The sequence below is a fragment of the Salvelinus sp. IW2-2015 genome, linkage group LG9 (genome assembly GCF_002910315.2).
Source record: "Salvelinus sp. IW2-2015 linkage group LG9, ASM291031v2, whole genome shotgun sequence".
NCBI classification, from domain to species: domain Eukaryota; kingdom Metazoa; phylum Chordata; class Actinopteri; order Salmoniformes; family Salmonidae; genus Salvelinus; species Salvelinus sp. IW2-2015.
In genome coordinates, this window is record NC_036849.1 from 10641671 (window position 1) to 10654011 (window position 12341).

Sequence of the window (12341 nt, forward strand, 5' to 3'; positions counted from 1 at the left end):
ACACCCCACGCCAATCCTATCCCAAGAACCTATATACAGTTTCAGTTTTCTATGTCTGACAAGTAGTATGGAGATGCTGCTTGTCGCATTGCTTCTTCATTTTTTTGTAATTTATTCCCTGTGAATCTAGTGATGGGTTTTTCCCTTGTTCAGAGAAATTAGCCACTATTTACCATAGTGTGAAAGTACTGCGTTATGCCCACTAGATGCCACTGTTGATACTGCCACCACATCCATTTTACTGGTCTCTTGTGTTTATTAAATGGATCACAACATTTTCTTTACAACTTTGGGTAGAAAACCAATAGCTTTTGCTCATGATGAAAATAAATTGTATGGTCATCCTCACAATTCAAGCCAGTCCGCCCTGAAAGCAATTCAGTTTGTCCTTCTCTTAGGCTTAATTTGTGTCCAGGAAACGACCCCTCTGTGTGTGGTTTATTCCGTAAAAAAAAAGGTCTGGATAAGTTAGACCATTCCTTGCATACAAGCAAACCATTAGGCTATAGCAGTTCTAATTGTTTCAATGTTATGGTCTCTAATGGTCTTCAAATAGTGAAAGTCCCAAACACACACTGTATTGCAGGGATCATCAACTAGTTTCAGCTGCTGGACAATTATATATTTTTTGGGAGCAGATGGTTAAGGGGCCAGAACCTAGACTCAGACTGCAAATTGAATGCAAGAAGACCAAACAGAATATTTGACTAAAACCTAATCATTTCAAACATTGCTTATGTTTGTATACGGTCACATACAGTATATCTCTGTATTATGCGTGGCAATGCTTTGGAACAGAGTTCCTAAATTTAAAACCACTTGGAGCTGATTTGCTGGTGTTTTTACAACAACAAAATAATTGAAATAATGGTATTGGGCTGGGTTTAATGGTAAATGTCATTAATCACACTACATTTAGAGATGTTTTCTTATTGAGAATCATGCTACTGCCATGCAATGGTTTTTAATTGTATTATTTTATTAGGGTTGTCACAACATTTTAGTCACTATCCCTTAGGTGGCTTTTGACCATTTTATTCAATGATAAGAATAAGTTTGGTCCAAATTAGATGTTGGGTACTGTATTTGTTGAATATTATGTGAAGCTTTAAATTAAAAGGGACAGTTTGGGTGCAATCAATTAGCTTGATTTCTCAGAGATCAAATTAGATTTCAGAACAATCTGAGATGGTGGGTGTCATGGCTTGCCCCCCCCCCATCAACCTTTCTGAATACTGATGCTGTAGTATTGTACAGATTGTTAGAGAACCTGCATGTTAGTCAGGGTTGACTGATCTGATCTGTCTTTACTGTGATATATTATTGGAACATGACGTGTGTTGTCATTCCACCTATGACTCTGGTAGTTAGCCTAGTTGGTAAAAAATCAGTGGCTTGTTCTAGGTCATATTCATTAGTGAACATCATAGAAAAAAATTGCAAACTTTATCCGCTGGAAAACAAAAACACGTATGTTATTGGACAAGGTCAGGTAGTCCTTCCCGGTTTCAGTCCATTTCCTTACATTTGGTGCCTATTGAATACAAGACCCTGTTGAACTGGGAGGGTAGTCTAATGTTACATGTCATGAAGCATACTGGAGGTGTAGTCTAAACTGTGTGTTTCAGATGACCTGGGGGAGCTGCTGCTGGGGGAGGCCAAGCTCCAGCAGTACATCAAGGAGAACCCCATCAAGCAGGGGGCCAGCCCCAGGGGCCCAAGACCCAGGCTAGTGGAGGTCCATAAGCACCTGACCGCTGCCCTGGACCGAGGGAACCTCAAGGTAGCTGATGTAACACAGTAGACTTCACCTATGACCATTATATTAGTATACATCATCTGTCTACTTTTCAGTCTAGTTCCGTCTTGTAATAGTGTTATAACATTCTAGTTCCGTCTTGTAACAGTGTTATAACAGTCTAGTTCAGTCTTGTAACAGTGTTAACAGTGTAGTGCAGTCTTCTAACAGTGTTATAACAGTGTAGTGCAGTCTTTCATGCTGAGCGATTAGTGCTTTTTGAGGTCTGTTTCGGTTCGATTATTAAAAAGTAATCACGGTTTTCCATTTTGGTTTCGATTATTTGGATTGAATGCTTTAACAACACAGAATAAAACAATTATTAAAAGCCCTATGATGGTAGTGACTGCCCATTACTGCTTATCACTTATTAACCATCATTTATTTGCATTACTTGAATAAGATATTTTATTTGATAACTTTATTATTTCATTCCAAGTCATTGTCTAATCTCTATAGAGTTCCTGTCTATGCTGCCTGACAAAATCAATCTTTTAGTAATTTTTCGAAGTAAATAAGGCATACATTTATGACTGCTGAATACCAACTATCAATCACTCAGATCATGTATTTTCAGGTAGAGATACCTCGCGAAGCAACAGCTGCTCTATATCCACGATTGCGCATTCTTCTCTCCGTCTCCGTGTCTGCCCCATACGTACCTAACGTAACAGGTGTAAAACAAACAGACCAGACAAGGAGATGCATAATGGATTGTCATTGTAGTTAATTACCAGGTTTTATTCACTAAATTACCTATAATATTGGCCTGTTGGAAACTATAACTCCCTACTACATCTCACATCTCACAGTTCAAGCTGGATCTGATTTATCTCTAGAGAAACTGCAATGTGCGCGTTGAGCTCACAGAAAACAAACGGCCAAAATGGACTTGATGTCGGTCAATTAGTTGTTTAAAAAACGAAAAATAACTGAAATTCCAGTTAATTGCTCAGAACTGTCAGACTTATAACAGTATTCTAATACTACAAACGGTAACACTGGTTTAATCAGTATCTGGCTTTACACTCACTGCCTTCCCAAACTGAGAGAATCCCCTTTGAATTATATAACCTCATAACGCTGCTTCACTCCCTCGTGCAGCTTCTATGCCCTCTTTTTCTCTGAAGCGTGTACATTTAGCTACACATCTTTGTGTTCAGGAGAAAACAACACTATCTGTCTCTTTCCTTTCGTGCCTAGCCGGACTACATGCAAGAGGCCAGCATGTTAATGGCCAAGCTGTCCTACGTGGAGGGAGACTACAGTGAAGCCATCAACCAGTATGGCAAAGTGACCCTGGACGAGCTGGCGCTGGTGGGAGCCCCTGTCTACCGTCTCTCCATGATCGCCGAGGCATACGCTACCAAAGGTAAGAGCCTTGGGTACCAATTGTAGTATGCCTTCACATTACACCAGTCCGGGTTTTTCCTGGCTAAAAGAGGCATAGATGGCCCGCCACAAAATACCCTGTGCATGAAGAACCCTGCAAGTATTTCCCAAATCAAAATCTAGACACATATTTCTGTTTCAAGGGGACAGAGGTATGGTTAGGGTGTTTCCCGTTAATACATGGAGTAGCCAGCCAAATAAGAAAACGAGCCAGCCAGGGAGTTCTGGGCTGGGGGGGTCCGTTTTTTGTTGTTGTTGCAGAATGTGCTCTATTTTGATGGTTGCTGGTACATTCTAATGCCTTGATTCCATCCGAAATACACAGGTGAATTACTGAATACTTTAACGACTTTACTTCACAGATTGGTAAAATTAGTTGTGGTATTGAGTAGAAAGGCTTTACAATAACAATTACTGAAAATGTATGAAGTCAGTGTGTTAGTTTTGGATATCGTTTAGACCTATATGATCAGGACTATTTTCTAAGTAAAATAACTTTTTTTAACATTCAATCTGTCTTATCTTGAGATTAAAGTAATTTTTACAGCGTTACTACAAGATATGAATTGCCACTGATGTTTGTTCTTCAAATTATGTATTTTATTGTCTCTGCTGCTGTGGACACAGGAAAACCAATGTCATTTGGTTGAACTATCCCTTAGAATTTGGCCTGTCAATCAATCACTGTGGGTGGGACTTTGGCGGAAGGAAGGCAGTAGATTAGTAATCTATTTATAAATAGTAGTGTTATCTTTCAAGTTAATTTATTGTGGCAAAGACCTAAGAAAAAAGGTAAGTAAACATGGATTCCCTGTTGAGAAACAATATAGAATTGCAGTAATTTAGTTACCTCTGCCAGATTGTGCACCCCCAAGTCTAGTTAAATAAATAAAAAATATATAAAAGTCAGGTACCCAAGAATAAACCTACAGGTATGATTTGAAGAATGAAGCAGGTGTTAAACATGGGCCTTACTACTCAGAAAGCAGCAGTTGACTACTCCATTGTCAACACTTTAATCAAATCAGAAGCCTATATCAACATCTAAAATACCATATAAGTTTCATGCCATTAGCTTTTATAACCTTCAATCTGTTTTCTTGTATCATATTTTGGACCAGAATGAGGCTCTCTCTCCACTACCTATTGTTCCTACAGTGAGGATTAAACATCTTCATCTAATGTTTTCATTATTTATCTGCAGATAGTCACCAAAAAGCAGTAATAGCCTACCGGTATTCAAATTAGTGTGCCAAATGAATGGCTCTCTCACCGATGCAATCTGGTTCCGTTCACCTAAAAGTGCTGATCAAAAAGAGCCGAACAACCCATCACTAGTCTACACTGACGAGTCACTTTAGCGGACACTGGCAAGTCTCGACATGGTCTTTGATTTACTTGTCCCGACACGATACTATAGACATAACTACGTTGTATGATTTATGAATAGCAAAGGGTTCTAGGAGATGGACTTTATTCAGTTCGTCCCCTCTTATAAACTAGTCAACACAAGCAACAGTAAATAGCCTATGCACCCCGAATCCGTGGTTGGCTGTAGGCCTATGAAACACGCAAAAGAAAATAAATGAATGTGCCACAAAACAATAATGAAGTGGATTTCCACTCATTGCTAGTTGCGTGTAAATTCACTCACCAGGAGTCAATAAAGCATCATGCGCTCCCTCTGTGAAAATAAAATTGACTGTAGCCACCACAGTGCACAAAAATAACACCGGTACTGAGAGGCAGGACCAACAACAGACTGACAAACCAGCAGTGTTTCTCTGTCATCGCTTGCCTTGTGACTGACAGGCGCCTATCCTATCAATATACTGTATAACTAGAAGATGCATATTGTTCATTCTAGTGGGAGAAGGCTATACAGACTTTTCTGACTAGCAAATGTAAACTTTTTTTAAATGAAAAGTGGAAAAAGTAGCCGGCTGACAATTAGTCTATCAGCTGTTTAGCCGACCTCCAGCGCTTATGGAAAACACTGCATAGCCTGAGTTTCTATTCAACCGCCAAGCCTCAGCTCGATCTCAACTCTGCTTCAGTGCTTTACTCTACTTTACACATTCCATTCCTGTCATTTTGGTGACTAGCTCGATAGGAAGTGTCATCAGTCAATTCCCAAGGACGTTGAGCCTAATCCGAAACCAAACCTGAGGCTACGGCCGAGGACAGGAACAAGTACAAGATGTCCCGCTATGACCTCCGCGGAGTCATCAAATGAGTAAAAGGACAAGGCTTCCGACACCCGCAGCATGTGGCAGAGCTACAGTCCGTTACAGATTACAAAGGAAGACCCAGCTGTGATCTGCCCAACGATGCCTCTCTCCAAGACAAACTCAATGCATTTTCTTGCATGCTTCGACAATAGCAACATCGTGTCGGGTGTGAGGGCTGCCACTGACCCCTTAGGATTGGGTAATCTTGTGCTCCGAGGCTGACGTAAGGTCTTTAATCAGGTTAACATCTACAAGGCTGCGGGGCTCGGCGGTGTTCCGGGGAGCGTTCTCAGAGCATGTGCGAACAGCTGGCAGGCATATTCACTATAATTTTCAACCTCTCCTTGTCCCAGTCTGTAATCCCCACATGTTTTAAAATGATCACCATCATTCCTGTTCCCAAGTACTCTAAGGCTTCATGCCACAATGACTACCGCCTTGTAGCACTCACATCTGTAATCATGAAGTGCTTTGAGAGGCTGGTTATGCCACACGTCAACTCCATCATCCCAGACCCACTCCAATTTGCATACTGCCTCAACAGATCCATAGATGACGCAATCTCAATTGCACTCCACACTGCCCTCACCCACCTAGATAAGAGGAATTCCTATGAACAGCATTTTCACATTGACTACAGGTTAGCGTTCAACACCATTGTCCCCTCCAAGCCTGTCACCAAGCTTAGGGCCCTGGGATGGGACACCTCCATCTGCAACTGGATCCTGGACTTCCTGATGGGCTGACCCCAGGTGATGAGGGTAGCTACATCACCTCAGCCATGCGGACCCTCAACACAGGGGCCCCACAGGGGTGTGTGCTTAGTCCCCTCCTGGAGTCCCTGTTCACCCACGACTGCGTTTCCACGCACAACTTCAACACACATCATCAAGTTTGCTGACGACACGTCGGTGGTAGGCCTAATCACCGGCGACGATGAGACAGCCTACAGGGAGGAGGTCAATGACCTGGCAGTGTGGTGCCGGAACAACAACCTCTCCCTCAACGTCAGTAAGACCAAGGAGCTTCTTGTTCCTTGGTGTCCAAATCACAAAGGACTTAAAATGGTACACATTCACACAGTCATGAAGAAGTCGCGACAGCGCCTCTTCTCTCTCAGGAGGTTGAAAAGGTTTGGCATGGGCCCTCAAACTCTCAAAAAGTTCTACAGCTGTACCATTGAGAGCATCTTGACTGGCTGCATCACTGCTTGGTATGGTAATGGCACCGCCCTCGATCGCATGGTGCTACAGAGGGGGATGTGGACAACCCAGTACATCACAGGGGCTGGGCTCCCTGCCATCCAGGACCTCTATATCAGGCGGTGTGAAAGGAAGGCCAGGAAAATCGTTAAAGACTCCAGCTGCCAAAGCCATAAACTGTTCTCTCTGCTTCCAGTGCATCAAGTCTGACACCAACAGGATTCTGAACAGCTTATATCCCCAAGCCATAAGACTGCTAAATAGCTAACAAAATGGCTACATGGACTCTAAGAGTTGACCCTTGTATTTAATTAGATTTTTGCACTTTCTCTATGCACACTCGCATGGCCCAACACACTCGTGCGCACTGACACTTCAACACACACAGAAAAACACTCACTCCATAATTTGCTTACACACACATAATATGCACATACATTTATACTGACTCTACACACACGCACACCCACTCGCATACAATCGTCATATATGCTGCTGCTACTCTACATATTATACACTACATGACCAAAAGTATGTGGACACCTGCTCGTTGAACATCTCATTCCAAAATCATGGGTATTAATATGGAGTTGGTCACCCCTTTCCTGCTATAACAGCAACCATTCTTCTGGGAAGGCTTTCCACTAGATGTTGGAACATTGCTGCGGGGATGCTTCCTTTCAGCCACAAGAGCATTAGTGTGGTCGGGCACTGATGTTGGACAATTAGACCTGGCTCGCAGTCGGTGTTCCAATTTATCCCAAAGGTGTTCAATGGGATTGAAGTCAGAGCTCTGTGCAAGCCAGTCAAGTCCTTCCACACCGATCTCGACAAACCATTTCTGTATGGACCTCACTTTGTGCACGGGGGCATTGTCATGCTGAAACAAGAAAGGACCGTCGCCAAACTGTTGCCACAAATTTGGAAGCACAGAATCGTCTAGAATGTCATTGTATGCTGTAGCATTAAAATTTCCCTTCACTGGAACTAAGGGGCCTAGCCCGAACCATGAAAAACAACCCCAGACCATTATTTCTCCTCGACCTAACTTTACAGTTGGCACAATGCATTGGGGCAGGTAGCGTTCTCCTGGTATCCGCCAAACCCAGATTCGTCAGACTACCAGATGGTGAAGTGTGATTCATCACTCAAGGGAATGCGTTTCCACTGCTCCAGAGTCCAATGCGGCGAGCTTTACACCACTCCAGCCGATGCTTGGCATAGTGCATGGTGATCTTAGGTTTGTGTGCGGCTGCAAGGCCATGGAAACCCATTTCATGAAGCTCCGGACGAACAGTTCTTGTGCTGACGTTGTTTCCAGAGGCAGTTTGGAACTCGGTAGTGAGTGTTGCAACGGAATACAGACGATTTTTACGCGCTTCTGTGAGCTTGTGTGGGCTACCACTTCACGGCTGAGCCGTTGTTGCTTCTAGACGTTTTCACTTCACAATAAAAGCACATAGTTGACCAGGGCAGCTCTAGCAGGGCAGAAATTTGACGAACTGACTTGTTGGAAAGGTGGCATCCTATCACGGTGCCACGTTGAAAGTCACTGAGCACTTCAGTAAGGCCATTCTACTGCCAATGTTTGTCTATGGAGATTGCATGGCTGTATGCTTGATTTTATACACTTGTCAGCAACGGGTATGGCTGAAATAGACGAATCCACTAATTGAAGGGGTGTGCACATACTTACATTTACATTTTACATTTTAGTCATTTAGCAGACGCTCTTATCCAGAGCGACTTACAGTAGAGTGCATACATTTTATTATTTTTTTTTTTTTTTACATACTGAGACAAGGATATCCCTACCGGCCAAACCCTCCCTACCGGCCAAACCCTCCCTAACCCGGACGACGCTATGCCAATTGTGCGTCYCCCCACGGATCTCCCGGTTGCGGCCGGCTGCGACAGAGCCTGGGCGCGAACCCAGCCCAGCCTGGGCACGAACCCAGAGACTCTGGTGGCGCAGCTAGCACTGCGATGCAGTGCCCTAGACCACTGCGCCACCCGGGAGACGGGTGGCGCAGTGAATTTTGAATATATAGTGTATATCTTGATACCTAGTCACCTTACCCCTATACATATTTACCTCTATCACTCCAGTATGCCTGCACATTGTAAATATGGTACTGGAACTGACTGTTTGAATGTACAGTGAGTTCCAAAAGTATTGGGACAGTGACATATTTTTTGTTGTTTTGGCTCTGTACTCCAGCACTTTGGATTTGAAATGGTACAATGACTATGACTTTTTGTACATAGTTCCCCCATTTTAGGCCACCAAAAGTATTGGGACAAATTCACTTATGTGTATTAAAGTAGTAAAAAGTTAGGTATTTGGTCCCATATACCTGGCATGCAATAATTACATCAAGCTTGTGACTGTACAAACTTTTTGGATTAATTTGCTGTTTGTTTTGTTTGTGTTTCAGATAATTTTGTGCCCAATAGAAATGAATGGTCATTTTGGAGTCCCTTTTTATTGTTAATAAGAATAGAAAATGTTTCTAAACACTTCTAAAATCATTTTGATGCTACCATGGTTACGGTTAATCCTGAATGAATCGTGAATAATGATGAGTGAAAAAGTAACAGACACACAAATATCATACCCCCAAGACATGCTAACCTCTCACCATTACAATAACAGGGGAGGTTAGCATTTTAGGGTGGTATGATATCTGTAACTTTCTCACTCATCAGTATTCACGATTCGTTCAGGATTATCTGTAACCATGGTAGCGTCCACATTAAAATAGAAGTGTTTAGAAACATTCTATTCTTAGTCATAATAAAAGTGACTCAAATTACAATACATTATTTACCATTCATTTTTATTGGGCACAAAATAGTCTGAAACACAACCAAAACAAACAGCAAATGTGTGGAGTCACAAGTACTCATTGTGTGCGATGAATATGGGACCAAACACATAACTTTTTACTACTTTAATAGACATATTAGTGAACACATTTTTAGTACTGCATTGTTATTGATAACTGCATTGTTGGGTTTAGAGCTGTCAAGAAGGGCATTTCACTGTACTTGTGCCTGTGACATTAAAACTTTCAACGTAATATGTGGTGCTGAATCCCTCTGTTCTTCCCCTGTCATTGAGAAAGTGCTGAGGCTGGGGTGACTGTATTAGCTAACTTTGTGCCTGCCCTGCCGTGGCACCCCAGGACGCTGTCGATGTATGCCTACCGGGGGGAGACGCTTAGCTTAGTAGATGAGAACACAATGTGACCTAACCATAGTAGATGAGAACACAATGTGACCTAACCATCATCTCCTCATCAAGCAGGTCTGTGGATGCTCTCAGACCTCTCCTTTTAGAACTCTGAGCTAATGTGTTGGATTGACCTGCTGTAAAATGCACACGGCTTTGACGGCGAAGTGGCGGCATTTAAATGTCCGTTGCTGTATACAGTGAGTGTACTTTCTAAAGCTTGATTGAATCTGTTCCTAAGCTGTGACATAGGTCATTTAATCATGCTTTGGAACAACATTATTACCAGTGTGTATTTGAAAATGTACATGACATGGAGGGGAAATGTGTTGTCTCTGAAATGAGGAAACTGACACAGCAGGACCAGTACTCGCAGCTTGACCTCGTATCCCCTGCAATGTGTTGTTTGGCCATGTGGTGGCGGTAGAGGTTCACTGTTGTGGCGAGAGGAGTCCTCCGCTCTCATGCAAACACACACACCATACATACCACACACTCTTGCTCTCTCAATTTCTAATGCAGAGCACAGTGGATGTGTCAGCCAGGACTGCAGAGCTTTGATCAGAGTTCTGACAGACCAGCAGCGTTACATTGACTGTGAGCTGAGAAGAAGAAGAAGAAGCACTGCCGTAGCCTCAGCCTGTCCACCTCAATACAGCAGCCTTGTGTGCACACACACACACACACACACACAACTGTCCCCCTCTATACATACACCAGCATACCCTAGGGTTTACACAGACCACCGAACGATGCAAGCCAAGCAGTCGCCCATACAGCATACATCACTGTGGAACGACTGCTTTGCGTAGGCAACCCCACCCCCAAATAGGCACACACACAGATGCACACTTAGGGCTTGACCTGAATGTAGAAAAGCTGACTGTTTTTCTAAAGCCTGAAACATCTTGAATGAAAGTCTATTCAGATAAAGCTCTATTTTATGCTAACAGCGTCATTTCTTATATAGTCCTTTATTGGCTTTGCGAGGCAGTGTTGACCACATCATCGGAGTTCATTAGTCAGTTGTGTTACTTTGTCTGGACCAGCCATTTTGTTTGTCCGATGGGGGTTAATGGGAAGACTTTACTGCTGTAAAATTTTTATGAGCGTCCTAATCGAGAGGAGTGGAGGGGAGGAGGGGCTCAGGCTGGGCCTGTTTAGAGTAACACAGGAGCCCATTAGGCTGTTAAAGTGCCACAGTGGTATGAATAAGTTATGTGTGGCACGGCAGCAGCGAGAGCAGAACCCCACAACGACAAGAAGATCCACAGGCTCCAGTCTTTAACCCACCCACCCGCACCACCACAAGGGTATATCTTTATAAGGCAAAGACAGGCCTGGCCGCTGACGTCCCTCTGCTGCTTCCTTGCTGTCTTTCTGTCTGTCTGTCTCTCTCTCTCAATCGCTCTCTCTCTCTTGCCAGAGTTGGTGATCGAGCATTTTCATCTTTCCATCTCTCTGTCTCTGCCGGCTCTCCTGTTTATCTACGTATACCTCTCTCTCCCCATCTCCCTCTCTGCCTCCATTTATCGCTCGCTCAACACACAGCAGTATTCTTGTTCCAGTCATGTCCTATAATGAGAAGACGTCTGCACCTCTATGGTACTGGAGGTTTCAGGGTGTGTAAAGCAATCATGGGGAGTTGATGGATGAACCGTTTGGCTTGTATTGTTTGGACCCTTTTAGTGAATGGCTCCATTTGAGTGCCACACAGTTGCCGTAGTCTTGTGTAATTCCAGAGACTAGAGCTATTTATAATTAATTCGTTATTAAGGCTATCATCTATTATTCATGGTCGTTTTAAAAGGGGGCTTCGGAAACTGCAGCTTGGATTTCATAACAATGAGGTGTGTGTAGCCACAATGGAAGTGTTGCTTTCCTCCATATTATCTCATTACAAACAGAATGGTCTGGTGATTGACAGAGACACGGCCCAATCTACCCAAAGGTCAGACAGGGATACTCTTCCCATGCCAAAGAGTATCCTTTTAGGGCCCCAATTTTATTTATTTCTTTCCTTACTACGTGAGTATACAAATAAAACTGCCTATAACGAGGGGCCCAGGCTACAACAAAGCCCCAGTTTTGTTTCCTTGCCGGTTACAAAATCAGGGAAACTACATGAGAGAAAATAGTGAGAGCCTTTATTTGTGAAACCAAAACAAGCAGCAGCCAGAAGTGGAAGATGATTGTTGACCCAATGTCCTCTAGAAGAAAGGAAGGGGACTGCTATAAAATAAATCTGTCTCAGGTATCTCCTTCAGTCCTTGGCTGATGTGAGGTGTCCTTGACTCAGATCCCATACACTGGCTCCTGGAGAGCCCAGCCAGCCCCAGGGCCAGACAGAGCAGGACAGTGAGACACTTCCATTGCTCCTAGAGGCCCCAGACAGAGAAGAGCAACGAGACACTTCCATTGCCACCTAACCCTGAGTTTCTGGTTGCTCCTCCAGACGTCTGTCAGGCTAGTGCGTTGTCCTC

At 43.4% G+C, this 12341-nt stretch overlaps 1 protein-coding gene across 2 annotated transcripts in view; it reads left to right on the forward strand.

Annotated features, from left to right (window-relative positions):
• Window positions 1–12341, forward strand: part of ttc7b (tetratricopeptide repeat domain 7B) — a 70460-nt gene that overhangs the window by 2503 nt on the left and 55616 nt on the right. For both annotated transcript variants that reach the window (XM_023994217.2, XM_023994218.2), the window contains exons 2-3: window positions 1629–1783; window positions 3002–3170. In XM_023994217.2, coding sequence (XP_023849985.1) covers window positions 1629–1783; window positions 3002–3170 — 324 coding nt within the window. The remainder of the gene's footprint in view (window positions 1–1628; window positions 1784–3001; window positions 3171–12341) is intronic.